The sequence below is a fragment of the Pseudogymnoascus verrucosus genome, assembly GCF_001662655.1.
Source record: "Pseudogymnoascus verrucosus strain UAMH 10579 unplaced genomic scaffold scaffold_1, whole genome shotgun sequence".
Taxonomy (NCBI): domain Eukaryota; kingdom Fungi; phylum Ascomycota; class Leotiomycetes; order Thelebolales; family Thelebolaceae; genus Pseudogymnoascus; species Pseudogymnoascus verrucosus.
The window spans coordinates 378,308-406,144 of NW_017263652.1; the positions used below are offsets into that span (position 1 = coordinate 378,308).

Below are 27,837 nucleotides of genomic sequence, written 5' to 3' on the forward strand. Positions count from 1 at the left end.
CGCTCACTCAACCTCAAACCCACCACCACTACACCACACCACCAACCCACCATCCACCATCACCTTCCAACCTCCCACAAATCGCCCATGTCCTCCACCGCCGTGCACGCGCCTCACCATCTCCCCACCTCATACCACCCTCCCAGCATCAGCAGCACCAGCCGATCCAGCGCCTCACGCCCCATCCCCCCCGCCGCGCCCTCCCCCCCGACACACCCCTCCCCCTCCCCCTCTCCCGCACCGCTCCCGGCATCGACAATGGCGAACACAAACGGACAATGGCTCTTCAGCGCGTCGGAGATTGCGAATTCGCCGAGCGTGGCGGCGGGGCTGACGCCGGCGGAGGAAAGGGCGAGGAGAGCGAAGGGGGTTAATTTTATTGTGCAGGCGGGGATGCTGTTGAAGGTGCCGCAGGTGACGTTGGGGAGTGCGGCGGTGTTTTTTCAGAGGTTTTATATGAGGGTTGGGATGGTGGGGGAGAGGGGGGTGCATCATTATGTGAGTTCTGCTGTTCTTGTTCCTTGCTACAGATTGGGGGAGGTTTGTGTGGAGGGGCGCGGTGTGAAGATGTGGTGGTGAATATGTGCTAACTGGGGATTTCTTCTTAGAACATCGCAGCCACCAGCCTCTTCCTCGCCACCAAAGCCGAAGAAAACTGCCGCAAAACCAAAGAAATCGTCATCGCCGTCGCCAAAGTCGCCCAGAAGAACGCCAACCTCGTCATCGACGAGCAATCCAAGGAGTTCTGGCGGTGGAAAGACTCGATCCTGCTCTACGAAGAGACGATGCTCGAACTCCTCACCTTCGACGTCGTTCTCGAGAGCCCGTATAGCCATCTCCAGAGTATACTTGGACAGTTGGGGTTGGAGCATGATAAGGCGCTTAGGAATATTGCCTGGGCGTTTTTGAATGATAGTCAGATGACGACGATGTGTTTGCGCATGGGACCGAGGGATGTGGCTGTCGCGGCAGTGTATTTTGCTGCTAGGTATAATGGGGAGAAGATCCCGGATGAAGGGGGAAGACCGTGGTGGGTCAGGGCTGGGGGGGACGAAGAGAGGATTGCAGAGGCGGTAGCGGTGGTGCAGGAGTTTTATGCTGAGAACCCCCTTGGGAGGACCGATTTACCCCTAGAGGGCAGTCCGGGTGGAAGTCCGGGGGAGCTGGAGGCGACGAGGGAGAGGGGCGGCGAGAGCCCGGAGAGTGTGAAGGAACGGGGTGGAGAGGCCGAGGAGGGGAGGTCGAGGTCGCCAATTGAAAGGGATGTAGCCGCAGGGGACGACGACGCGGTGTTGAAGAGGGTAGCTAACGACCCCGCGACACATGAGAGGGGTGATGAGGCTATAGCGTCGATAGAGGGCGTCCCGCCGAAGAGGAAGGAGAGTATAGTCGACCCCGACACTGAAGAGAGGGACTCGAAAAGGATTAAATCCGGGGACAAGGAAGAGGGAGAGGAGAGCGAGGAGGGGGAGGTGGAGGAGTAGCGGTGCTTACTGCTTGTTGTTTGGTTGTTGGATGGCTAGGGGGTGGGGGATGGATGGCGTACATCACTTGTGGCGTTTTTTTTTGCTGGCTGGCTTATCACTTGTGTAAATTACTAGGGAGCAAACGGGGGGACTGAGGGAAGGAGGCATCTTCTGAATCACCCACCGTGGGAAAACTGGGAGGGTGGGAGAGTGGCGGTGCCCACATTTGTACTATCTGCTCCATTGATGGAATGATAATGTTAATTCCGAGATAACGACTTTGAGCCACAAACGGGCCACACACAAATCGAAGACTTTCAAAAACATTTACCTGCTCTTGATAAATATGGTCTTCCTGAAAAACAATATGGTATTCCGAGTTCTAGGTATGTACTCCTTTGTAATGTGTAAATAATTCCCACTCCACCGTATTTCCATCCATCCATCCATTTCCTCCCATTTTCTGGGCCCTGAAGCCATTATACAAATCCACCCCCAGCCAAACTCCCCATATATGAAAAAACAAATGATGCGACTCATCCAAGCCAGTCCGCGGTATAAACTAAGAGAAAAAAAAAGGAGCAATGGGTAGCCCACGGCGTTGCGCAGGGCTCCCGGTGAGGTAGAGACGCCGGTGAGATAAAAATCAAAGTAGCCTCTCCACAAATACAATAAAAAAATGTTCATGACAACGATGAACCGCTCGACAGGACTGCAATCCCAGCCATCCTGCCACTCTCGTCCGCTCAACCATCCGTTCTGTCTTCCGATTCCTCAACCTACCACCTCCTCCCCTCAGCCCTCAACTCAGGCACCTCCACGGCCCCAAGACTCGGAACCCCCTCCCCAAACCTCCTCTCCACAAACCCCTCCAGCTCCCTCGCAACCATCTCCCACTCCGCCAGCGCACGTCCCGCATACCTCGAACCCCCCTGGACTCCCGGCACCTCATCCGCCGCGCCCTCCACCGTCTCCAGCAAGAACGTCTGAGCCGCCCCGGGGAGCCGCGGCACGCCGAGCACGCGGTCGCGCCCGAAGATGCGCCGGTCTGACGCGCTCTGCATGTGGCCGCCGTGCCACTCGAGAGAGAAGCGGAAGGAGAAAGCGCGGTAGGTTGGGGTAGGTGGATCAGGTGCAGGTGCGGGTGGGGGAGAGGGAGAGAAAGAGGATGGGGAGCGCGAGGCTGCTGTGGCGAGGCGGGCGGCTTCGAGGGTTGTGGGTTGGGGGGGGGCATTAGGGTCGGCTATGAAGGGGTTTATTTTGCCGAGGATGCTCCAGCGGCGGCGGGGCGCGGTGGAGTCGGCAGGGGGAGGTGGGGATGGGGCGGTGGAGTGGCGGCGTGTAGGGGAGGGTGGGCGAGGGGCGCCAGAGATGATGCCGTCGAAGCTGAGGAAGTGGTTTGGTGGCGGTGGGTGCGTTTCGTTGCGGATGATTAGGAGGCGACGGCCTGGGGCGGGGAGGCAGGGGGTTGATGAGGGGATGGGGCTGCTGGTGTGGAGGGCGGTGTGTTTCTGGTGCTGGTAGTAGGACCAGATGCGCTTGAGGCGCGAGGAGACGGTGCTGAGGATCTGGGTCTCGAGCTGGGTGGCGTCGTTTTCGAAGCGGCAGATGCGCCAGCAGAGGAGGCGCATGAAGTAGGCGCGGACCATGGGGGACCAGTGCATGAAGAGTTTTTCGAAGGTGGGCTCGGAGAGGAGCCAGTCGAGGCAGACGACTTCTTTGCGGTGGTCGACGACGGTGAGGATGTTCCAGGTCGTGTAGACGAAGGATAGGAGGCGGATTTCGGTCATTTGGTTGTCGCTTTCTAGCATCTTTTGGCAGACTTCGAGCCAGAACCACCAGTCGATGCAGTCGATATGGAATGAGTTCGTGGTGTTGTACCGCAGGTATATCGGAAGAACCTCCTCGAGAAAGTCGCACAAGATGGAACATGCGTTGTGGTTATACAGCGATGTCCTCTTCGTGGCAGCTTTCAAAGAGAGCGCAAATGACTCTGCGAATGTTCGCCGTGCCTCGCTGACGTCCTGTGGCTGTTCCGACAAGAAGTCTCGCACCAGCATAATCAGACGGTTCTCACACATCAGTCGAACTAGATTGCTGGATGGCAGAAGTGGTAGAGCCGCTGCTGATGCATCAGCACCCGCCAGAGAGCCACCAAGTAGCGATATCGGGCCAGCTCCAGCTGCAGCTGCTGGCTTCCTGTTAAACGTTCCATCAAGCACCGTCACAATCTGGGCATGCACAAGCACGAATGCCGGTGCCCGGGCCTTCTCGATAAGTGGTGTGTCAGCAGGTACAAATTCCTCCATGAGAATATGATAATGCTTGCAGAACACGTAAAACAGGTCGCTGTCTCGTCCACACCATCGGCCAGCCCATGCGCCACCCCATGCGATCTTTGCAACCTCCAGAGGCAGCTTTGCAGGTCTTTGTAGCTGGTTGGAAAGCATCTTTGCTGATGTCCAACCCAGCATTTGCAGATTGGGTGGAAATGCGTCGACAATATCGTCGCTCCCACCATTCGGGCTGGTATACCGTCGGGGCAATCCAAATTCATCTGCGACTCTCTTGACCGTTTCCAGTGGTGTTCTCCAGACCCGCACAAGTGCGTCGGCGACTCCAGGGCAAAAGAAGAAGGCATATGCGGTGGCTTTCCCACAAAATGTAACAAGACTTGCTGGGGCATGTCTAAGAGACATTTTCTCCACAATAGTGCTCATCTGGGCATTCAAATTTCGAATAAATGTCGTGCGTACATTATGATAAACCGAATCGGTAACAAATCCAGATGAGCTAGATGAGAAAGATCCAGTAGATTGACTCCTTGCCATATCAGTAGCCGCTGGCTTGTCCCCCAATGGTGCGAATAGGGACGGTGGTAACCGCCATTCTGGCCGGGCCATGATCTCTGCCATGGCCTCGAGAATCACTGGCCTGTCCACTCCTGACATGCCATTCTGCGTGTCAATCATGTCCAGTAATCCTATCCACCACTTATCGAGAACATTGACTCTTCTATCCAGGTGCTCGGGTTCTAGATTTCTAGTCGATGGGTGATCAAGATAGAAATCATTTCGTAGAAATGGCAAGAGAGTCGATCGTACGACCTGAGCCTTTAAAGCACTCGTCTTGGTCTGGAATTTCCGGAAATCAGAGTCCAATGAACAAAAGGCCGGCCAGAGCTCATCTTTCTTCTGTGCTGAGTGCATTGCCAGAGGGGCAAGCTTGCCTTTCAGGCCTCTCGAGTTTGGTCTGCTTGTTGCGGGGGTAGATAGGCCATTGATGTTCAGCGTAGATATTCCTCCCAAGCTGTTGTTGGATGTGTTTGAAAATCGAGAGCTGCCGTCATCAAAGGTGCTGGTCTGAATCTTCTTTGACCGCTTGAGTAGCTGAGTACCCCTTCTCACTAATCCCGCCCCTGGGCTCTCAGATCGGTTCTTCGCTTTAGATAGCCCAGATCGTATCGATAAGGCAGCTATAGATTGTTTCGGGCTTGAGGATGATATAGAGCTTGGAGGTGTGGAATGATCATCAGGGCTGTGGCCCATCAAATCAGACACCAGCTTCTTGCTTGGGGAAGGCGACCTGGAGGACGATCTGGAAGAACTGCTGTCGTCAGATTGTGCTCGCGATTGCGACGCTGTCGACCTCGTTGAGGAAGTTCTTATCGGTATAGGACGAGACTGCGTGGTTCGGTCGGTAGGTGCCTTCCAGGGTAACGATATGGTCCGTTCGGGGCTCCCTCGGACCCTTGACACCCACCCCGACACAGTGGATTTGCGTTTGTCGGCTGCCTGTAGCCCTTGCTGTTGGCTTTTACTTTCTCCATGTTTCGAATGACCCTTCTCAGTAATCGTAGCTTCCGATGATGTCCGGGAGAGCTTGAATGGTTCAACTGGTACCTCAGCGTCAAAGTAGTCGTTGAGTTTGAAGGTGTCGAGGTCGAGACCTGGTAGGAAGGTGAAGCTGGCAGACCGAGGTAATTCTTCGGAATCACGAGTAGATCGGACATGTTTGAATTCGCTGGACTGGCGGGTTGGAAGGTTGGACGAGGAGTGGGAGCGCGGCAAGGCTGAACTGGCAGCGCCTGACAAGACCTCCATATCCGGGGTGACACAAATGGAACCAAAGCGAGCGTGGAGTCTTCAATTGAGCATGTTCGAACGGCGTAGGATGCTATTTTACTAGACCTTGAAGATGAAAAGCTCCTCCGTCCTGCAGAGAAGCGTGGGTTGTGGCGAACAAGAGTGTTCTGAAGCGCCTTGCTTGGACGAGATTGTGCCAGCCTGCCTAGTCAAAGCTATCGGGATGGCTCGTGTTTCAAAAAGGTGACCTGGGTGATTAACGACTAAACGAATGCGGCCGTTGACGTATTATTTAATGCTCGCATCAGTTGATCGCAATAGTCACCAGATAGCCACAAATAAACACCTATGCGAATAATCAAGTCGAACTTTTTTAAAAATCGTGAAGGAAAGAGATTGGGAAAATAGTAACTGGAAAGAGAGGGGAATTAGAGAGGGCTATGTCGGAGGCCCCGGGGATAGCAGATAGTGAGAGGGGGATGGGGTAGATGGATTCATTAAAAAAGGGAACAGGTACAAAACTACATATACATATTTCTTGTGTTTTTAAGACATTTACATGTACTCTTTTCAAGGCGATTTTGATGCACAGTACAGAATTTGTCGTATTTTACTAATAGCAGTACTCTTAATATGAGTATGTTTTGCATGGTCTACATGCTCTACATACAGGATGTGCTGTTCGTTGTTATATATGTACTGTACTGAAGCAGTACTGTACCTCCGTGAGATCCAAACTATTCATGCATCTGTTGATATCTGGTAGTATTAGGGTGGTAGCAGCGTAGTAGCAGGGTATCTGAGTAACACCTACAGGAAGCACAGGAAGCACAAGACAGCACGCACAGCCATGCGGAGGCCTGGTTCGAAATGTCTGATTGCTGCCCAGAGAGGAAATAATCGTAGGGGCTGACCAGCAGTGAGATCGGTTACAGAGGCGATAATGTCAATATGCAAGGACACAACACCATACTGCATACCGGTAGTAGAGTAACCAGGTCAGCCTTGACCGCCTGTAATACCTAGATTGCGAGTGGAAAATTGCCCGTGCTTGACTGTGCTCCGTATGGCTACAGAGACCGGGAGCAAAAGACGTCAAACTCGGTTTCCACGACCAGAGACCAAGTCCAGCTGAAAGATGGCCCATACCTGGCATGGTCGCGCGCGCTAATACGTCTGCCCCCTGGCCCGCTTGGTGGCGTGGTCCTGGTGTTGTCGTTGTCAACGAACATTTTCCCACAGGAGTAAACACACGGCTCCGAGATCTGTTGTCAAAGCCTCAAATCAGTGCTTGGGGCCACGCCCTGAAACCGCATCAATATTGAACTCCACACGACAGACCCCTTTCTCCAGCAGTCAGATTTCAGAACTGAGTCGTCTCATGCCCCTATGTTGTGCGTGCCCGCAAATAGTGAGTTGTGCCGTACTCAGTAAAGTGGATGAGTAAACGTGGACTGGCTTCATATAAAGTAAGCAAGGCGTCGTCATTTTTGATATTACTTTCTGGTAGTCGAACGCAGGAGGAGGGGATGATCGACACTGAGCGAAAAGTGCTGGTGGATTTGTGATGTTCACACCCCTGACACGCTTTCCATATTGATTTTCGTAGGGATTGCGCCCCGCCTGTTGGGAGCTAAGGAGTGGAAGGCAGATTTGCCAATTGATGCGCAGAAAATGGCGCCTTTGCGGCAGTGAATTGGTCGAAATAAACAACCCTGCCTTCAGTTCAGGGTGCCAGAAATGGGTTTCCCCTTGTGGTGATGGTCCGCCTTCGTCAATTTTCTCCCTAACCAAAGAGGCTGTGTTGTCCGTGGATTAGGCACCTCCCCTGCACGCTTTCAATAATATACGCGCGCGCAGGCATAGGTGGCCATCATCATCACGGTGTGTTGATGTGGCTCCATTCTTCACACCAGTGATGACACGCCCTCGCTCAGCTTGTCCCGATTCGCCGGGTAATCATTGAAGCCGTGTCGAGCTTTTTTTTCTCGGTGATTCAAAACCCCATTCTTCGGGAAACACCACGTTGGGATCACCGCGGCAGGAAGCCTTGCTGCGTCATTGTAATATCCGAGTAAATGTGGAGCTCAGAGCGTCTCCATCCGCCGTCGATGGAATTGAGATAAGGAGCTGTGGTACTCGTGCCGCCCCGAAAGTCTGAAGAAGGATGCTGGATAACGGCAGTGTGACAACAAACTATAAATTCAATAAAGGCTTTTTCAACCACTCAGAGATAGAGTTGCTATATTGTGGCATTTTATTAAGTCAGTTGCTCAGAGTTAGGTCGAGAGAAAGAAACTCCCTTATCCATTAGCTTAAATTGCTCGTATCAACATACTTTGGCGACCCCATTACGCACACCCACGCCCCATAGCCCGCCCCTCTTTTAGACACCGCTCCGGATCAATATTGTTCCTATCCCTTATCGCATGGGTCAGTTTAGACAAGGCGCCAGGCGGTCAGTTGAGGTCAAGGTCAACCTCACTACTACCTATTGCCCCACCATATATTTGGTTCGTTATAAGCCGCCATGGACAAACTTCCACCGGAAATACTCAGAGGGATTCTTGGGTCCTTGATTGCTTTGAATCCAAGCTCTAAAAATGATATACTGAAATTCCGCTTGGTGTGCAAGGTCTTCAACGAGTTGCTTCGGGAGGACCTTCTCAAGACCGTTCAGCTAGATTTCTCCCGCCTTGAAAGGAATGGAAAGCCTCTAGACTTGAAATACCTTGCAGGAGCTGCAGATTACTGCGATGCCATCTATGTCGATCTCACGATTATACGTGACGACGGTAAGTCTTTATTTGCCAACTACTACGAATCATACGAGTCGAATGGGCGGTGTCGTGTGTCACATTAATCCGCAGAACATCTTTATATATACTTTTAACTATGCAATACTTCCGGTAGTTGCTGACCTTCGGACTTTAGATGAAATCCTACGCCTCGAAAATGCATTTGGGACCATCGTGGACAAATTTCCCGAGATGAATGACGTCTTTGACTCCCTCCGTCGATACTGTATGGGCCCAGCATCGTTCGATGAAAGCGACTTTAAGAATGCAGTGGCCACAATGCTTGAAACAGCAACTAAAGCAAGCTGCTTTAAACTCAATCTGCCATTCCAATTTGTGGGCCAAGCAAGTCGATCAGGCACCATGCTTTTTGCAACAGCTGCTGAGTGCCTTGCCAACCGCTCAGAAGAGGCAGCTGCTATTGAAACCTTGGTGCTGAGCCACTTGTCCGATACGACCCTACTCGATGTGTACCAGAATCCCATTGATTTGCACAACGCCATCAAGGTATTCAATCCTTTAAAGCACCTTGTCCTCTCTCTTAAGCGCCAAGAAAGCAGCGGCAACAACCAGAATAGGTTTTCAGCAGCTCTTTGGAGGCTTATTACTGAGGCGACCAATTTGGAGAGCCTCTGTATCATTGGCTGGAATAGCAAAAGGACAACTGCAGTCCGTCAGCATGAATTGGGCTTTCAAGGAGATTTGCAGAGTTGGCGAATGCAATCTTTGCCATATCACGATATCAATGAAGGCAGTAACCTCGGCAATCTCCACTATCTAGAACTAAACCGCGTCGATGTTGAGGCAGATTCCCTCCTTAATATGGTTAGGAAATGCGCTTTTTCTCTCAAGGAGCTTTATTTGAACGAAGTCTACCTGAAGGTCAGGAATGGGGATGCCATCCCACTATGGATCGGACTTGGACCTGAAATTTCTAAGCCTCATGGCGCAAAATGGATTGCCGAAGAACTCCAGGGAATGCGGGGCCTGGAATTGTCTATTTTACGTGCAACCGCACTGGGTTATGATGAGTATTCGGCGGGGCCAGATTTTGTCAACCCCGTGCAATTTGATCTTGATGACCCATCTGGAAGAAAGCGCTCATTTGATGATCGCTTCGTCGAGGCGGCACTTGGCCAGAATCCATCTTCATCTACCATATCTAGACCAAAGGCGGAATATGATGTTGACAGCTTCCAACACGGCCACAACACCACCTCGCACTGGAGGAGCAGCATTGATGGTGTCTTTTACAACCACAACGACACAGCACTGGACGAGCTGAAGAAAATACTTTCGGTTGTGGAACGCGGCATGAGCCTGCTGACTGCCGAAATTGATCGGATCAATACCGCCATACGTTTTGAACCTATCGCCACACCTACCGCCACCTAGGTTGTCCCACGCGAGATGAGGCGACTGCGTTTTACACCGGCGCACAAATATCAATGACGGCAAACCATCCCATTAACTATTCTTACGAAAACTGGGAGTGGATTATCGGATGAAGCCTTGGAAAGGAGGCTGGCTGGAAGTGATGAAAAGGGAATCTGTTTAAAAGGCGTTTATCAAATTTGGAATACGTATACCCAGGTTGCTATGAGGCAATAGCCAGCACGTTCCTATAAAAATAGTATCGTTAGAAGGGAATTCAAGATTTTTTTTTTTTTTTGCCTTGGTCTCTGGGAAGTAATCAATCCCGCGTTCGCTTCTACATGGGGTATCGGCATGTGGGATAATGTAACCCAAACATTATAATCCTAGTTACTGTCACATCCACGTAGCCCTGTAACTCTGTCATACAATACGAGGTTTATATGCGCTAAGAAAAGGCTTATAAACATGACATGCTGTGTGTACGATGTCGTTCCGAAGATACCGAGAATTGGGCACCAAAGAGGTTGTAAAATCGTGACACACTATTAGATAAAAGGCCACATATCTCAAGGAGAGCGCGTATAGTAGAATTTAGCAAAAGGCAACGTTGCTGAACAAATACGTGAATGGGGAATGCGTGGTTATTGAATTAACCATAATTCAAAAGGGGTAATCGCGAAGGTTGGAAGCGGAGCGGACAAACCCCCCCACAAGTATCCACCCACTCACCGCACATCAAGCAGCAATGTTCACCCAAGCATGGTATCATTCGTATGAAGATCGTTTTTAACTCCTAACTGCCGAACGCTTCCCCTCACGTGTGTCCCAATGTGCACCAGTTCGTCTCATCTCATGTCAACTATAGCATCAATCGTTCACCAGTGGGAGCTTGGTGGTTGCGGGTAAGACGGACATACAGCCCGAGCTAGAGACATCAACAAACAGTTCTATACAAACCGCACACTTTTGGAGCTTGGACCAAATGATGGAACGCCGCCAATGCGCTTCAACCTCTCGATAAACCATACCATACCAGGAGGCAATGTCAATGGAAAGCCCACGGCGCCGAGCGCCATCTGCGCCGTCGACGACTTATGATATAAAGGGTACCAATGAAGATGATAGAATCGCCGAGGTGTAAGTGGAACCCCTTCACCTTCACCCTGTCCTTGTCCTGTCAGCCTTGTCCCTTTCCAAAAGAATGCGCCCAAGTCCACCTTGCGCCCTCAGCCTCAACGTGCGGTATCCGCACGAATCACCAAATCAATAAACCGCACAGGCGCCCTGCGCATCCCTATTCGGATCAGAATGGCTGACACGGCTGGTTCAATAGCAGGCGAGCGTCAGCCGCCACGAACGGCAACCCAAGCCCCTTACCGGCGTCGACTTCAACCCGCTCCTTGTCGCATGGCACATTGGCAACAAGCCGCAGCTCCGACACTTCTCCGTCTTATAAGTTGACGCAGGACGAAATCGACTTCATCGCGAGGACTGAGACATCGAGCTGGTACGCGCGGGCAGAACCGACAAACGCGTACGAGGGTGACGCGGAGCCAGGAATGGAACCACATCTGCCCCGCAGATCAGATAGCAGCGATAGCTACGGTATGCGACCTTCGACAGCTTCGTCGACGGCGACGACAGGGTGGCGCGCAGTGAATTGGGCGAGTGGGCGAAACAGCTCGAAAACGTCTATGGACACACAAAATGCTGCCAGTTCCAGCCCCAAGAGGTCGACGTTCGCGAGATCAGATCTGCCGAGGAAGTCATCGCTGGGTTACGGCTATAATGAATCGAGTAATGGGGATGGAAATGTACAAAAGATGGGAACGGGGGGGTTATTACGACCACAGAAGTTACGACCACAGCGGTTGAATATTTTCGACGCTTTCGATAATACTACAGATTACTATTCCGAATCGTCATTACGACGTTTGCCAGAGGAAATAATATCACTGATAGTCGCGGAACTCAGGACCGTGCATCTGGATGCGGTCGAGAAGAAGAGGACATGCCCAACTTGCTATATGCGAGATGTATGCAGCCTCACGCTCGCAAACCGCCAATTTATGGGACCCGCAAAGAAAGTGATGTACGAGACCATCATACTCACAGGATCGGACTCTATGGGCCACATCAAAAAGCGGTTCAGAATAAAGTTTGGAACACGGCTGAAACTCCTGCGGAGGACATTGCGGGCGAACCCTGGACTGGCAGAATTGGTGAAGACGATACGAGTACCCTCCCACATGGAGGCAGGTGCGGGGAGCTCGAAGAAAGATCAGCTGCTATACGATGATATTGTTGCATCGATTGTTATGGCTTGCCCAAACCTCGAAAGGCTTGTTGGGTTTTATCCCCATTATGATTATGATTCCTCACGCATCTCTCATGCACTGAGCACTAGAACGAGGCTCGCCGAGCAACTTTGGAATATTGACGGACAACCGTCATTCCAGACTTCATACGCCAGGTCGGTTGGTGGATACGGGGTTCCACTGTCTGATCAAGCTCAGGCGTTTATATCCCACCATTCCGGATGGGACTTCCTTCGTACCTTGGCAATACACTGTAGGCCGACCAGTGCCTTTGATGCTTCGGTGCTCGAACCACTTTGGAGCCATCTTCCCTCTCTCCGTCATCTGGCGCTCTCTTCCTTATCACCTCCACCAGATTTTATCATGCATCTCCCACCGCTAGCCTCACTCCACCTCTCAATCATCTCAACCGCTACTGCTCAAACTCTCATCGACATAACGAGAGCTCCACTCACCGCCACGCTCTCATCTCTAACACTATCCTTACTTCCACCCGACGTTATGTCCATTGTGGCCATTGGACGGATCCTCTCATCTCTACCCTCACTCGCCCAAGTCTCCTTCTTTTCACCAACACCACTTGTTCTCCCTGCGGGGGCAACCGTGTTTCTACATCCTTACATCGCGTCACCCAGGTTAAAGTTCCTACACTGGGATATACCATCTTCACCCCAAACCTCTGAGGTGAACCGAAACGACGCAAACTATATCCTCGCTAAAGCCATTGATGCCGGCGGATTCCCACAATTGCGAAGGCTGAGAGCCCCGAGAGATTATGATGGGATCTTACAACGCACCTGTCGGCCGAGTAGGGGTTTCGATACTCCGTTGGTAGCCCCGTCTTTCAATGGGAATGGAAGGAACGGACAGATACCCACAGGACGGAGGAAAGGCTCAGAGACTTCAATGTCAAGCAGCACAAGCGGTGCCAGTGGGCACGCAGCAAACGGGGACTCCTCATCCGGACCAACCTTAGGACTGCGAGAGGCTCGACAAGCAGCCCAAGCAAGAATCGATCTCGCAAAGCTGAAGCCGCGATGGAAGATAGCCTGCGAAGACTGGTCGACCCCCGGCCAAGTCCGCGTCACAGCCCGCTTCGATGCTGGAGGATTCGTAGGGACGATCGGGTCGCGGGTCACGTACTGGCTTGAGGAAGATGGGATTGAAGGGCTTGACGGATTGATTCATGGGAGGTCGTCGTATGAGGAGTGTAATGGGAGTTGGAATGCGAGACAGGATGAGAAGAAGGGGTGGGGTAGTGCGGGGCCGGGGGCGGAATGGCATACGCCGAGGGAGAAGGGGTGGAAAGTTGAGAGCTTGGATAGGCTTTTTTGAAAAAGGGGGGGGGGGGTTAACTGTTTACCTCTTACCCTGTACCGACTACCCTTTACCTATTACCCATTACTCTTTACCAACTACCCTTTATCCATTACCCATTACCCACTTTTTATCGAGGGCATTTGATAATGACTAAGCCTTGTTGTTGGTGGCGCCTAATATGGGGAACCAACAGAAGCTAAAGTAGCCAGTGGTTGCAGGGGGGGGTGGCCAAAGGTTGACCAGGGGGTGATCACCAAGCCAAAAACCGAAAACCAAAAACAGTTTTTGGGCTGCATGTCCCAAGCTTGGGTGGGCTCACCGAATACCAAAAACCGAAAACCGAAACGAAGACAATACCCCACCCAAGCTTGGGACATTCGACCAAAAACGACATTTGGTGCTTGACTTCGGGAGAGTCACGTCTGCCATTGCATTGTTGGCTGAAGAATACTTCGGACTGGGATGAAGCTACTTTCGACTTGGATGAAGCTACTTTCGACTTGGATGAAAGTACTTATGTCTTTGTTACTGAAGCCTCTTCTGACGTGAATAATCACCACAATGAAGGCCTGTTTCAAATACTCGACATTGGTCTTTGTTACAACACCCATTCACCATTGTCTCAATAAGTCAATTCAGACTCGACGTCAGTATCTGATATGAAGGGGTCTTTGTTAAACTAGCTGTTTACCGTAACTGAAAATATATAAATATCAGAGTAAATTCACATCTATAATTTGATTTCTCGCTACAATTTGACTACGAATAATAGAGCCTACTACACCCCGCCATCTATGCTTCCTAAATTTCCACACAAGTCCCCTACACGATCTGCCAACTCAGAAAACCCGAGTTCAACTTAATTTCTCTCTACAATTTGACTACAACCAATAGAGTCTACTACACCCCGCTGCCTGTTCTTCCTAGACTTTCAGCAAACCCCCCACACTAGCTGCCACCTCCATTGACCGCGTTCTGCTCGATCTTTCACAATGTGTGAACAAATCACCCTCACCTTCAATTGCGGTTGTAGAAAACCGAGTACAATCAGAACATGCGGATACGCGGGACAAAAGGGACACAGGGTCTTCGATACCGGTAAGAGGAAAACTCAAGCGCGACTATGTGATGAGTGTTATATCGCAAGTCGATACGGATTCAGTGGGTGTGAAGCTTGGGGAGAAGATGAGGAAGAAGATGAGAAGGAAGACGAGAAGGAAGACGAGGAAGAAGAGGAAGAAGAGGAGGAGGGGGATGAGGAAGAAGAAGAAGAAGAGGACGAGGAAGAAGAAGACAAGGAAGAAGAATACAAGAAAGAAGAATACAAGAAAGAGGGATGGCGGCACAAAATTTGCACGGTATGTCTGGCCATTGGTGGAGAACCATGGAACTGCTGCTGAGGATATAAGGTGCAATGCCACCATATTTTGACTGGCGTGAGATACAGCAGACGAAAGACAGGTTTCGAATGGAAATGGACTTGAAAGCTATGAGGTGAGAAAAGCAAGGTGTGGGATAGAGCGACTTCGAGACTAATGACAATAGACCGTGGATATGGAAATGCAACAAATACAAGCAAACATCAGCAAACCTGAGCTACGATATTGTTTATTCTTTGAGCGGAAAACGAATTGCACAGTATAATTGTCTTGTAGGTGAGTGTCGAGGTTGTCATGTCCTTCCTTCCGTGCTTACTCATCCAAACTTGGGACCGCCCTTGGCATAAGTGGAGCCAACCGCACCACCTTCGGATCCACATGCCCGCTACATGTCCCGCCTTCATCCCACCAAGATCACACTACCGACTTCATGCCGACCTATTTCTCGAGTCATTGAATAGAGCCAATCCCAAGAAAGATACAGATCCTGCTCTCAACCCGCAGTTTATTCCAGGGCTCAGCTTGAGTATTAGCCCGAGAAGTTTGCTGACGACATTGGCACGCGGACTATGCTATAAACAGTCAACCATTAGCGTCAATAATGCGCCAACCTAAGCTATAATGTTCTTAGAACCTTGACTACTCTATGCGTTGGTAGAAGCGCGGATCGGAAATGGATGATCAAAGGGAAGTGTCGGAAAGTGGCCAGGCCGGCCAGGGCTCCTCCAGCGATGGGCCGGCCCTCACGGGGTCTGGAAGGGCCATCCAGGCTTGCGACAGATGTCGGATGAAAAAAGTCCGATGCGATGGAATTGTTCCTACTTGCGGGAGGTGTCAGGCGGCGGGATTGGAGTGCTTGACTATGGTTAAATTGACCAGGAAGAGCTACCCGAGAAGCTATACGGAGTCCATTGAGGAGCGTCTCCGGATCGTGGAGGGAGAAGCTCAGAAAATGAGGGCTGAGAGTGCTGCAAAGGACACCAAAATCCAGGAGTTGGAATTAGCCATGCGAAGCAGGTCGGTGTCTCATGTGCAGTCTCATGCGCAGTCGCCGAAAAACCAAGATCACACACCACGTGCTCTGGGCTTGACCAGCTCTGGACGGCGAGATAATAGAGCAAAGCCAAGAGCCATCACCGTGGACGACTCGATATGTCGTGAAGTTGGACGGATGAACTCGGACAGGGGCGGCGTTGGGAGATATATTGGTTCGTCCTCGGGAATATTCTTTGTTGGTATGGCCGAGCAAAGATTTTCAACTCTCAAAAGCAACATCCAGTGGAAAATCGGCCACGACCTACTGAAAGTGGAAACCGATGACCATAGTGTCGAGTACAAAGTTTATCCGACCCAGCTAAGGAAAGATTTCCTTCAGGAATTACCGCCTTATGAGACAGCAAAAAGATGCTGCGAGGCTTGGTTCGAGTTTTGGAGATACATCTTTCCAATATTACATCGGCCGACTTTCATGGGAAATCTCGAACTTATGTACTTCAAGCGACAAACTTCACCAGATGTAGATATCCCTGCAGAGATATTTGGCATATTATATATGATACTGGCCCTTGGGAGCCGCCAAATCCAACTCACCAGCGGCAGTACTGATGATGGGCCCCATGTCCGGAGCAGCGGCGATGATACGATTTACTTTGAGAAAGCGATGAGCTACTATGACGCTGTTATAAAACTGGGGACACTTCGAACTGTGCAGTTCTTGGAACTCCAGGCCCTGTGGTACGTTTTTACTGGCAAGAGAAGCTTGGCCCTCCAGACCACCGGAAGCGTTGTCAAGCTATCATTAGAGCTTGGTCTCCACCGATACTCGAGGAGGTTCGATTTTAATCCCGTTACAACTGAGATCCGCAAGAGGATGTTTTGGGTCTGTTATATACTTGACAGGTATGTTCTGATATATCGCTCTTTTAATCGTTGCTCTAATATCTATTAGCTTTCTATCAGCCATAGCCGGATCACCAAAATCCCTTCGCGACCAAGACATTGATGCAGACGGCCCGTCAGAAGTTGATGACGATCTTGTCTCAGCAGAAGGCTACGTTGCAGCGCTGCCTGGAGAGCCAACCGGCATGATGGCTTTTGTGGCATTGGTCAAAGTAGCCCGGATATTGTCTCAAACCCTAGAAACACTCTATACAACAACGAACCGAGCAGGAACACCGGCGAAGATTAGGTCCCTTGATCGCCTTTTGGATCAATGGGCAAACATACTCCCAGACCATCTCCAAGTTAGCTTCGCCAATATGGCCTTGATGTCGCCGGAAGAAGCCCTCGCAGACCTTGGACAAGGTGCGCCAGAAGTTGTGTTCATACAGCTCGTGTATTTATATGCACGATTGGTGATTCATCGGCCTGCCCTCTCGTTTAAACCACAAACGGATCAGAGTCAAGCGTCTCTATTGAAGTGTATGGAAGTTAATATCCAAACTCTCCTGTTGCTCTCGCACTTCAAGCAATACATCCTAATATTTGACATCAACCCAGGAGCGCATGTATACACCGTTTGGCAATGCGGGTTAATGTTAATGTATGGCCTGTTAGAGCTCAGAGACGCAAAGGAGAAGCACGGGACGACAGGAACAACTAAATTCGAGCTTGCGGCAAGACAATCTACTCACACTTGTCTTGAACTCCTCGAGCATATGGTGTCCTGTGGTAGAGATGGGGAGAGGGTGAGGGCACAAAATATACGGGATATTCTCACCGCCACCGCTCCGTTGCTGCAGCCGGCATCAACCCCAGAGCCGAGCAGCAGCACTGGCGGAGTCGAGGGTGGGAGCAATGTTAGCTCCGCATACGCAACAGCACCACAACTCTCCAGCGGCAACCAACAGCACCCGAGTACTCCCTTCTCAAAACTACTTAGCTTCAAGGACAACCTATTAGGTTCCGGAAGCCCACTCACCTCCCAAACACTAAACCACCCCAGCGGATTCACCTCATCAAATATGCTACAATCGGATCCTGAAACGCCATCCCAGCCGACGTTAAATCAAAATGTCTGCCTCGATTTCAGCAACGACCTTATACACCCTTATTACCGCTTTGGAATTGCAGATAATCCCATGTTTCTCCCGAATAGTCCGCGTCATAGAGGGACGCCGGCGAGTGCTACGGCGCCGAGGGATATTTGGGATGATCCTGTTTTTGCGTACTCGGGGAGCCCGCCGGTTGAACCTTATGGCCAGGCGGCTGGGGGTGCGGGGCGGAGTGATCTTACTGATGATGGTCCGGATCCGAAAAGAACGAGATTTGAAAATACTTCATGATGTGGTTTACGGGGATAGATGTATAACTTTGAGGATCGGTACCTCCGGTTGGGACAGGATTTGGGGCAATCGATAGATGGCGTCATGCCCAGATATTGTGACTACGAAATCAGGGCGACCAACACAGTTTGCACCGACATATTCAAATGTGAGAAAAATGTTGATATAAAGAGAGGAAATGGCACACAAAAAGCAAAAGGGCTCAATGAATGGCGTATATTTGTGTTTCAACTTCAGTTCTCCGATTTCTTATTTTCTGGCGAAGGCGTTAAACCCACGATATAATGAGAGAACGGAACGGTTTAGTTCTGTTGTAAACCATAAAGTAAGGGTATAAAGTGGATCGATACAGATAATTGACCAAGTGGTGTCTTTTGTGAAGGGTGGAATTTTGCTGTGATGAAATCATATTGCAGAAATTCATTGGGAATCGTTTTCTTGACCTTGCATATGTCTTGTTGTTTCTGAATTCACATTTGGTTCATTTCACAGTACGACATAACCTCTACATACTCTTTAGTCGAGAAGTGAACCAACTAAATAATTGTAAGCGGCTAGATAGTCGTGGCATCTCCTCGTGGAGTATCTGACCACATCAAAAAAGCATCTTAGATCCCTCCTTCTGGCTGGAAACTAGGGATATAAGGACCACGCAGCTCCTGGACTTCCTGATTCGTTTATTTCTTTTCTCGGAAGGTTTTGGCTCTGAGAGTTTTCACTTCACCAACCGGACATACAACCTGTCTCTCCAAACAACTCGCTTCATATACCGTACTTGCTTCCATCAACCCTCGGAAGCTTTTCCTCTTCTATCTACCTCTCGTCAAACTTCCTCAGTCGTCCTCGCATTACCTTTACTGGTCGTACCTGCGACGGGGTTCCATCAAACACAAACAAATCGAGAGCTGAAGAATACCAAACGAAAACCATATCAAGTCAGCCTACTTCAAACTCAGATACTGTCGGACACCCTCACCAGAATAGCACGCCAAATCTACGACATCTACTTCACCTCACTTTGCTCATATCCGGATATTACTTCATTCCACTCTTATTCGGACTCCAACTAACTATTCATTGTCGACTCCAAGGAATCAAAGATGGCAATCCTCTCCATTCTTCCCAAAATCTCCGTCACAGTTCATAATGCGCAAGGACAACTACCAGAATATGCCGATGATGAACCAGATGCTGTTAAAAAGCAGAATTCGCCCTTTTCCGTGGTAGTTTCGAACTACGTCGAGGTTCCATCAGATGGTGGTCCATTCTGGCTGAAGTTTCGTGTCGAGGCACCTTACACGCATAGGCCTAATCGCATCATTTTCGCATTCGAGGACCCCGCTGGTTATCTCGTACAAATGAGCTGTGGGCCCCATGATTTGGTGAATGCGGAACCATGGGAAAGACTAATGGATGGATATTACGATTACGCCGACGAAGAAGCACTGTTTAGGAGCTTTCAGTTCACTAAGTTGAACATACTTCCAGGGGACGGCGAGAGCGATGATATATCCGAAATGGACAGAAAGAGGATGGCAAAACTTGGAATGCTAGAGGTCAGGGTTTTACTAGGAACATGGCAACACTCAGAAGGCTCAGAGATGGGAACAGCTGGTGAGTCTATAAAACACCTCCCAGTAATGGCAAGCCAAAAAAAACACCCGAAGTGCTAAATAATGCCTTAGACATTTCTGAATCCATCGACCATGCCGCTTTTACTGCAAATATCGCAACTGAAAAAGTTTCCGAAAGAAAAAGCCTATCACTAGGCATGACGTTAGTAACATTAGTCTCGGGGGGGACATCTATGCTAATTGTTCAACACAGATACAACAACGAAGTCGTGGATGCTAATGAGATTCCCGAGCCTGCTGATTTTATTTATCTCAACGGATGGTGGGATCCAGTTGCTATATTTCGATTTAAATACCGATCAAGAGGTACTCTCGAATTCTTAAATTCATCATTTAACACGAAGCTAATGAGACATGTGCAGCCGATCTCCAGAAGTTGCTATTGGTTGAGAAGTCTCCCGAACTTGAGGAGCTCCCTAGGGAGAAACTATTGCCAACACTACCGACCACCCCATTGCCCTCATGCGCGCCATCCCTGACCCCAGCTTCGAAGGCCTTTGAAGACCTCACATTTTCTGAAGTTCGAGACCTCGCGAGAAAGCAGTATATGGGCTTTGATAAGGTGGGTGGAGATGAGATGGAGACGCTGGCAAAGCAGAAGCACGCCGAGCAAATGGAATATGCGAACGATGAAGTAACTAGGTTATTCTTTGATGAACTCACATTTGCTCAAGTTCGGAACCTCGCCAAAAAGCAGCATAAAAGCTTCGAAGAGTTGAATACAGATGAGATTGAGAAGCTGGCCAGACAGAAACATTCTGAGTCAATCGTATGTGCACTCTCTTGAGGTGCCTCTCTATTACCTTCATTGAGATAAGTAACTAACGCGGAGATCAGGTATCACCCCAGGCGCTCATTTCAGGAGCAGCGGATGAAAGAAATGGCCAAGGGAAGAGAAAGGCGCCTATCAAGGCTGAAGATGCAGATGGGGCCGCCATTTCCGTATTGGCGAAGAAGAGAAAGTAAAACGGCAACAGTTGCTACGGACACAGAAAGTCAAGGAGATAAAAAGCTTGAGCTGCACGTCCCAATGACGGGTGTAGACTGCTGGTCAGAGTTGAAGATTTCAATGGCTGGTGCTAACTATTCAGACTTCTTTTTTGTTCTCTGCATTCGTTGAAATTCGAATTGATGTGCCATAGCATATCCCAATCAAAATCAGGGGGTCTGCCTTTCGTCATCACCTTCTCATTCAAGGTTACATTGTTACTGCACTCCAACTACAGAACCACAGCGTCCTTTCATGATTATACCCAGAAACATTACTACGAGGAGTTAATTGGGCGGAGGATATTTTTTTTTCATTTTGCAAAGCATGGCTTGGAAGGGGGAAATGGGCGCGGATCGGTATCTCAAATTCCCGAAATCAAAAAGGGAGACGGGTCAACAGCCATTGCTATAAAATATGCGAATGGGACGATGGACGGATGGACGGATGGACATAGCATTTTGAAGTCAATCGAGCAATAATATTTCCAAATATCAATGCATTGTGACCGCTAATCCCCAAAATATCTTCTCGTGTACATGTACCCACAAGCATTGCCAACAAGAGGAACATAAAGCTTGTCCTTTTCCTTACTTGTTCGTAGCTTATATCCCTACTCCAATCTATGTTTTATCCACAAGGCGCCCTGTCACCGCGCCTTCTACTCCTTCCATGTATGTACCCATGGTCATCTCTTCCCTCAATCGCCCACTTTCGGCCACACCAGGCCCGGCTTGTTTGTTTTGCACATGATTGCACCGTTTACCTATCCTTCTTTGGCAGGGTCTCGGTGGACTGTGTAGCAGCGTACTTGTCGCTGAGCTCATTGTACTCCCGAGTAAGACCGGCACACTGCTTCTTCAGGTTCTCGAGGTCCTGATCTTTCTGGGCGAGCTTCCTCTTCAGGTTTCCGATCTCGTTGATACCGCCAGCCTCCTCGAGCTTCTGGGCGTCCTTGCCGCTGGCCTTTGCGTCACCTTGGTATTGCTTGAGCTTGGTCTCGAGTCTTAGGGTCTCCATGATCTGCAGATGTGTTAGAGAGGTATTGGGAGGTTTGGTGCAAGAGGGGTACTTACCATCAGGTATGTGCGGTTGAGAATCAGAGACAGGAACAGCGTGAAGCCGCAGAGGTACATGTTACGCTGAGAGTAAAACTTGCGGGCCTGAACTTCCATGCGCTCATGTCCGAGAACAGCTCTACTAACTGTGGTTAGTACTATACCTGTAATATGGATATAAGGACACATACCCAGTTTGCGATTGCTCACTTGCCAGGGCGAGTTCAACTTGGACTCGGTACACACGGTTTACCTGGGATAGTCAGTACCAAGTTCTTCCTTGTGGCATCAATGTTTTGGGAACATACACTGTCTAAGAACAGGATAAGGATGAAGATAAACGTTATCTTCAGACCGTATTGTATCTTGGCTATGACAGGACTTTCTTCGAGGGTATTAGTATTGGCCTGGGAGGTTTTCGAGGATCTGGAGCACACGAACCGGAAATGAAAGTGTAGAGCTGTTTGTTGGTTAGCAGCTGGCAGTACTGGGGGTGTTATGGTGGTATCTTACCTTGAGCCTCCAGTTGAATGGGAGGGGCACGATGAGAAGGACAAAAAGCCCCATCTCCGCTACAAGTAGCATGAAGACCTGCAGTATCATTAGCAAGGCAAATCATGGATCCAGGACGCGCGATAGACTAACGAGACTGTAGTAGAGCGTCATCTTGGAGGTTGTTGAAGCTTGACAATATTGTATGTGTTCCGTTTCTGGAGAGGTTATAGAGTCAATGCTGTAATGAGAGTATGGCAGAGGATCGCGTAGTAGCTATTCGCCAAGGGAGAGTCTTACTACTGCAAAAGATCAGTTAGTGAGTGTATTGTAGAGCTTCACGAGCAGTAAAATACCTTTGGACTTTGCAGGTGCAGTTGTTGGGGAATATTTGAAAGTTGTCGTGTGTTCTTTGGGGACGTCAACTCCAACTTGGCAACTTGCAAGGCAACGTCATTCGCTTGCGACAAGAAGCTTTGACCCCACACTGTCTATCCAAGGCAGTGGCAGGGTTAAAATTTCACGTGCAAAAAGATCACGTGAACCAGATTAGTCAACACGAACTAATCGCATAACACGTGAGTAGCGCCCAATCGCAGATTGCGCCACAATTCCGATAAGGCCATTGAAATTCATTCCGCATTCAGGAGCGATCGTTCTTTGAACCCATTACCACTGCCATTTTCTCGTGGCTCTTTCCTCACTCACCTCACAACCGCCTCGAAAGATACCTGGCTCTCTGTCTGGCCATTGCATTGCAACAGTTACCTGCGCCGTTGATGGGATTCTAGAGGATTGCGAAAATGGCTCAGCCCTCTACCCCCGCCAGCAGCAACGTGGGCGTATTTGGCTCGGCGATCTACTCAGGTGCCGGCAGTCATGCACCCCTCGGTCTCACTCCAGGTTCAGCTGCTTCCTCGACCAATACCTTCCTCATGCCGAATTCACCAGTCAAACCGGCCGCAAAGGACAATTACCGACCAAAAGTGGTTCGGACTCTTGGCCAGAGACCTGCCTGCTTGGTGAATGCGACGGTGACCTACTGTGGTGGGAACAACATATATGCGTTTGGTGGATTCGATGCCTATACGGACGAAGTCTACAATCATGTCTTAAAACTGGACATGGTCAGCCATCAATGGAGCTTGGGTGCGTTCTCCCCACCATATTCTGGAAGACATTTTTTGTACCCACCAGGGTGTCTCGGATCATTGGACAAAAATGTGATATATGATACTAATAGACAACCACAGTTGACAACTATGGCGACATTCCAGGTGTTAGAATGGGTATGTATTGATACTGTAGAATGCGTATAAAACTCGTCCTAACGATAAACAGGGCATACTGCCACCCTCTATCAAGGGGACAAGCTCCTCATCTTCGGTGGTGAGAATGAGCACCGAACTTATCTCTCCGACCTCATTATATTCGACCTGAAGACTGCGCACTGGACACAGCCTGCCGTGACCGGCCCGATTCCAAAAGGAAGAGCCAGACACGCTGCCGTGCTCCACGAAGACAAACTTTTCATAGTTGGCGGAATCACTGGGCACAACAATTATGTCTTGGACGACATTTGCTATCTCGACCTCAAGACATTCACCTGGTCGCGAGCATGGCGATTTGTTGGTCGCTTCGATCATCAAGCATTTATCTGGGGTGATAGGATGTGGGTATTTGGAGGCCTCAGCGAAGATGCCGAAAAGGTGGGAGACATCTACTGGCTTGACCTCAAAGGCACTCCCGCTTTCGATTCCCCTCCCGCCTACGATACTTGGGACCGCAGAGTTTCCCGCCAAGGATCTACTCGCCAGAGTGCAGCATCGAGCCCAGCACCTGTTGGAAGCACGGGCTATGCGGCAAATTCGAGCAGCGCGCAGGTTAACCCCGCTTCATTCCAACTGAACACGTCGCCGCCAGCAGCTCCCGGCGCAGTCTCGTCCCTCAAGTTCGTTTCAGGACCTAATATTCCAGCTCAAGGATCTGGCATGCACTTCCACGTGTTTACTTCAGGAAATCTCCTTGATTTCGTCACGCCGGCTGTTACCATCGCCCCTGCCGATTGCTCGCTGTCCTCCCTGGACCTGGATACCCTGCGCTGGCAGAAACTTGCTGAAGGCCGCGAGATCTTCAGGAGCGGTTACCGCTGGCATTACTGCACGATGAACGAAGACGGGACCAAAGCCTGGCTCCTAGGCTGCCCGACTGACCCAGCCGCCACTGATCTTGGCCCGAACGGCTTCGAGGAATACCTCAGCGACATCATGGAAATCGACCTCCGCAAATACGGACTCCTTGGGAACGACCTCGCCAAAGAGAACCGAGCCGATGTCAGAACTCCATTTACGTCACTCTCAGGCCACTCTGGCCGAAGCACCCCGCAGCCTTCCCGTGGCCTCGGTGCTGACTTGGCGATTCTGTTCAACGTTCCCCCTGAGAGTGGGAGCGGCACAGACTTCATCGTCACCGCCTCGCGCGAAGACGACGACTGGGACGACGACGCAGCCATGTCCTCCGCCGGCTCGCCCTCCGGCTCTATCCTCGTCCAAAACTGGCTCGCCCCCGACGCCTCAACCTCCCAACCCATCCACGTCCACAAACTAATCCTCCAAGCTCGCTGGCCCCATTTCGCACGCCTCTACAACGCCCAGATGGCCGAGTTCCACACCAAGAAAATGCACATCCCCGAGCCCTACCCCGTCGTCAAGGCGTTCCTCTACTACCTCTACACGGATAGCATCCACATGGACGACGTCCCCGAACTCAACGACGTCGCGGGCCTCCTTGTCCTCTCGAACATCTACAACATCCCCCACCTCCGCTTGCTGTGCGTCAACCGCCTCTCCAAGGAAATGGACGTCGAGCACGCATGCATCACCTGGCACAGCGCTGGCGTTGCGAACGAGGAGTGGCTCCGCAAGCGCGCGGCGAATTACTGTCTCCTCCACTGGGGCCGCGTGGTGCGCACGCAGGGCTTCTTGAAGTTGCCACGCATGGCGCTAGTGGATCTGAGTCAGGAGATTGATATGGAAGGTCGCGTGGTGGGGGGTGAGGAGCTGGAGGTTGTGGGTGGCCTCGGGGGAGGAAGGTTTGGGGTGGGAGGGGCGTCGGCGAGGAAGTTTAGTGCGGGGAGTAGCGCGACGCAGATGCAGAGTGGGGAGGAGGGGGAGGAGGATGATGAGGAGATGGGGGTTTCGTGAGGGAGGCGCTTTCTGTGGTGAGGGGGTTGGGGTTGGCTTTGCTGGCTACTTCACCCTTTATTTTTGCTCATCCCGTTGGGGGGTATATTAGGAGGAGTATATTACGAGGGACGACGACGACGGGATGACGGTTCATCGGCGGCGTTTATTATCTTGCTGCTTGGGGAACGGGGATATTTGTTATGTTTATGTTTTCCGTGTTTGGCATTGGCTTGGGGTTAGACTTTGCTTTGGGAAAAGGGGATTCGCTTTATTTGCTGGTGGCGTTAGATATGAGTAGATGCATCATGATATGATGATAATACGATGCGTTCTAGAGTACTTGCACATAGGGATATGGTTTGCTCAGTCAATACAATGCTTTTCTGGCAATTATTGATATTGGTCAGTGAGGCTGGTCGGTCGCTCTTTCCTTGCCGTCCTACCTTAGAAGCATGCCATTCCTTCCTCACCGTCTTGAATTAGACGTTAGCTGTTCCTTCCTCACCGTCTTAGACTTGAAAGTTGGCTGCTCTTTCCCTATCACCTTTGATCTTTGATCTTGGTCGCTCTTTCTTCACCGTCCTGGAATTTGACCGCTCCTTCCTTACCGCCTTAAGCGGGACGCTCCTTCCTCACCGTCTTGAATTAGAGCTTAGCTGTTCCTTCCTCACCGTCTTGGACTTGGACCTTGGCTGCTCTTTCCTCATCATCTTAGAACTTGTAAGTCAGCCGCTCCTTCCCCTCATATTAGATCTTGGATGTTAGTTGCTCATTCCTCACCTCTTGGACCTTAGACCTTGGCTGTTTTTTCCTCATCATCTTAGATCTTATTCGCTCTTTCCTCACCGTCTTGGATCTTAGAACTTGGCTGCTCTTCCCTCACCGAGCTTAGGTGCTCCTTCCTCACCGTCTTGGACATAGGAGTTAGCTGTACCTTCCTTGCCGTCTTGGATTTATGGCTGCTCTTTCCCAATCATCTTCGATCTTGGAAGTTAGTCGTTCTTTCCTCGCCGTTTTCAGACTTAGACCTTGGCTGTTCCTTCCCAATCATCTTGATCCTGGAACTGGACCGCTCTTTCCTCACCATCTCGTATCTCAGGCCTTGGCTGCTCTTTCCTCACCGAAGCTGGCTGCTGATCGCTCCTTCCTCACCCTCTCGGGCTTTGGAAGTTGGTCGCTCTTTCCTCACTATCTGAGAACTTGGTCCTTGGCTGTTCCTCCTTTACTAGCTTGAATCTCGGTCCTTACCATCTGAGAACTTGCTCCTTGGCTACCCCTTCCTTACCAACTTGACTCTCAGACCTTCCCTTCTCTCATAATCTTACACCTTAGCCCTCCAATCCTCACCGCCCTATATCTTGGCCCTTTCCACGCCCAGCCCTTCAAATCCCTTATTCTCAAAACGTGCCCCCCTCTGCTTTCAAATCCCCTCCCCTCCTGGCTCTTGGCCCGTCATCCGCCCAGCCCTCCCCCCTCCGCCCAGCCCAGCCCACCCCCCCAGCGCCCATCCCTCCCCTCAACAACCACGGATTTATAATCCCGCCGCCCTACCACGCCGACACCAATCACTGCCGGCCCTTGGCACATACCCATCCCCCTTGGCAAACCAACTCCCCCCCTTCCCTTCCTCCAATCCACCCACCAGCCACCAACAGCCACACCCCTACCCCTTCCCAGCACATCCGCCAAGCCGAGCCTGACAGCCGAAGTCCACTGGTCTTCCAGAAGAACGCTAGAAGGCTTACTAGCGCTAGTCTTTGGTAGGCTTGGCGCCGGCGGTGGAGGGGTGATTGGGTTATGTAAAGTGGGTGGGGGGCGAAGGGGAGAGGAGAGTGGGTGGAGTGGGGGGGAGAGGAGGGAGGTAGGTGGAAGTACCGCGAGGTACCACTTTGTTGTTGCGCGTGGATGCGACGCTGCTGCTAGTTGGTAGTTGGTGGTGTTGCCAGGCTGGTGCTTGCGATGCGAGAGGTGAGCTTGCTTGCTGGACTGGACTGGACTTGGACTGCCTGGCTGTACCTTGCTCAGCTGTGGTCGGTGAGTGGCGTAGGGGTTCGGCGAGGGCGGTGGTATTGTTTTGGACGACCGGCGAGACGTCGGCGCGGCGATGGGATTACTGATCTCCCCATTCTCCCATCTCCTGTTCTCCGTCCTCCATTACGCCCAATTCCGCCCTCCCCGTCCCATCGCATCCCACCGGAGCCCATCCATCCTCCACCGCCCTACCTCACCGTCGCCGCCGCACCCGACAAACCACCCACCCACCAAGCAACACACCAGCCGCCCGCGTGCTAAACGTCGTCTGTCCCACTCTCAACTCTGGTAAATGAGCGCCGTCGTGCATACGCATCAGTAGTAGCAGTAGTATTAGTAGTAGTGGTAGTAGTTAGCCCAGTCTTAGCACTCGACTACAGGGCTTTGCATGTCTGTGTCCGTTAACTCGCGCAGTTGGCCCG

At 50.9% G+C, this 27,837-nt stretch overlaps 8 protein-coding genes across 8 annotated transcripts; 6 read left to right on the forward strand and 2 right to left on the reverse strand.

The window, feature by feature from the left end:
• Positions 1-4: 4 nt before the first annotated feature.
• Positions 5-1,791, forward strand: VE01_00131 (uncharacterized protein). Its single transcript, XM_018269664.2, has 2 exons — positions 5-498; positions 609-1,791. The coding sequence occupies exons 1-2, from the start codon at positions 88-90 to the stop codon at positions 1,482-1,484; spliced, it is 1,287 nt and encodes a 428-aa protein (XP_018135450.2). The 5' UTR covers positions 5-87; the 3' UTR covers positions 1,485-1,791.
• A 30-nt stretch (positions 1,792-1,821) lies between these two features.
• Positions 1,822-6,037, reverse strand: VE01_00132 (uncharacterized protein). Its single transcript, XM_018269665.2, has one exon. It carries the CDS (start codon positions 5,567-5,569, stop codon positions 2,246-2,248), a length of 3,324 nt encoding a protein of 1,107 aa, XP_018135453.1. The 5' UTR covers positions 5,570-6,037; the 3' UTR covers positions 1,822-2,245.
• Positions 6,038-7,718: 1,681 nt separating this feature from the next.
• Positions 7,719-10,070, forward strand: VE01_00133 (uncharacterized protein). The gene is made up of 2 exons (XM_018269666.2): positions 7,719-8,346; positions 8,486-10,070. The coding sequence occupies exons 1-2, from the start codon at positions 8,082-8,084 to the stop codon at positions 9,742-9,744; spliced, it is 1,524 nt and encodes a 507-aa protein (XP_018135452.1). The 5' UTR covers positions 7,719-8,081; the 3' UTR covers positions 9,745-10,070.
• Positions 10,071-13,848, forward strand: VE01_00134 (uncharacterized protein). Its single transcript, XM_018269667.2, has 2 exons — positions 10,071-10,863; positions 11,060-13,848. Exons 1-2 carry the CDS (start codon positions 10,769-10,771, stop codon positions 13,377-13,379), a joined length of 2,415 nt encoding a protein of 804 aa, XP_018135455.1. The 5' UTR covers positions 10,071-10,768; the 3' UTR covers positions 13,380-13,848.
• Positions 13,849-14,356: 508 nt separating this feature from the next.
• On the forward strand, positions 14,357-18,027 carry VE01_00135 (uncharacterized protein; the record flags this gene model as incomplete). The annotated part of the gene is made up of 3 exons (XM_018269668.1): positions 14,357-14,722; positions 15,402-16,642; positions 16,692-18,027. The coding sequence occupies 3 exons, from the start codon at positions 14,357-14,359 to the stop codon at positions 18,025-18,027; spliced, it is 2,943 nt and encodes a 980-aa protein (XP_018135454.1).
• Positions 18,028-19,127: 1,100 nt separating this feature from the next.
• Positions 19,128-20,627, forward strand: VE01_00136 (uncharacterized protein; the record flags this gene model as incomplete). Its single annotated transcript, XM_018269669.1, has 5 exons — positions 19,128-19,641; positions 19,713-19,803; positions 19,855-19,967; positions 20,024-20,430; positions 20,499-20,627. The coding sequence occupies 5 exons, from the start codon at positions 19,128-19,130 to the stop codon at positions 20,625-20,627; spliced, it is 1,254 nt and encodes a 417-aa protein (XP_018135080.1).
• Positions 20,628-21,132: 505 nt separating this feature from the next.
• VE01_00137 (uncharacterized protein) lies at positions 21,133-22,631 on the reverse strand. Its single transcript, XM_018269670.2, has 8 exons — positions 22,500-22,631; positions 22,353-22,417; positions 22,221-22,298; positions 22,149-22,167; positions 22,016-22,092; positions 21,899-21,960; positions 21,726-21,846; positions 21,133-21,672 (listed from the first exon to the last, which is right to left on the reverse strand). Exons 2-8 carry the CDS (start codon positions 22,371-22,373, stop codon positions 21,412-21,414), a joined length of 639 nt encoding a protein of 212 aa, XP_018135079.1. The 5' UTR covers positions 22,374-22,417; positions 22,500-22,631; the 3' UTR covers positions 21,133-21,411.
• A 216-nt stretch (positions 22,632-22,847) lies between these two features.
• Positions 22,848-25,772, forward strand: VE01_00138 (uncharacterized protein). The gene is made up of 3 exons (XM_018269671.2): positions 22,848-23,348; positions 23,453-23,488; positions 23,541-25,772. Exons 1-3 carry the CDS (start codon positions 23,003-23,005, stop codon positions 25,400-25,402), a joined length of 2,244 nt encoding a protein of 747 aa, XP_018135449.1. The 5' UTR covers positions 22,848-23,002; the 3' UTR covers positions 25,403-25,772.
• The last annotated feature ends 2,065 nt before the right edge of the window (positions 25,773-27,837 follow it).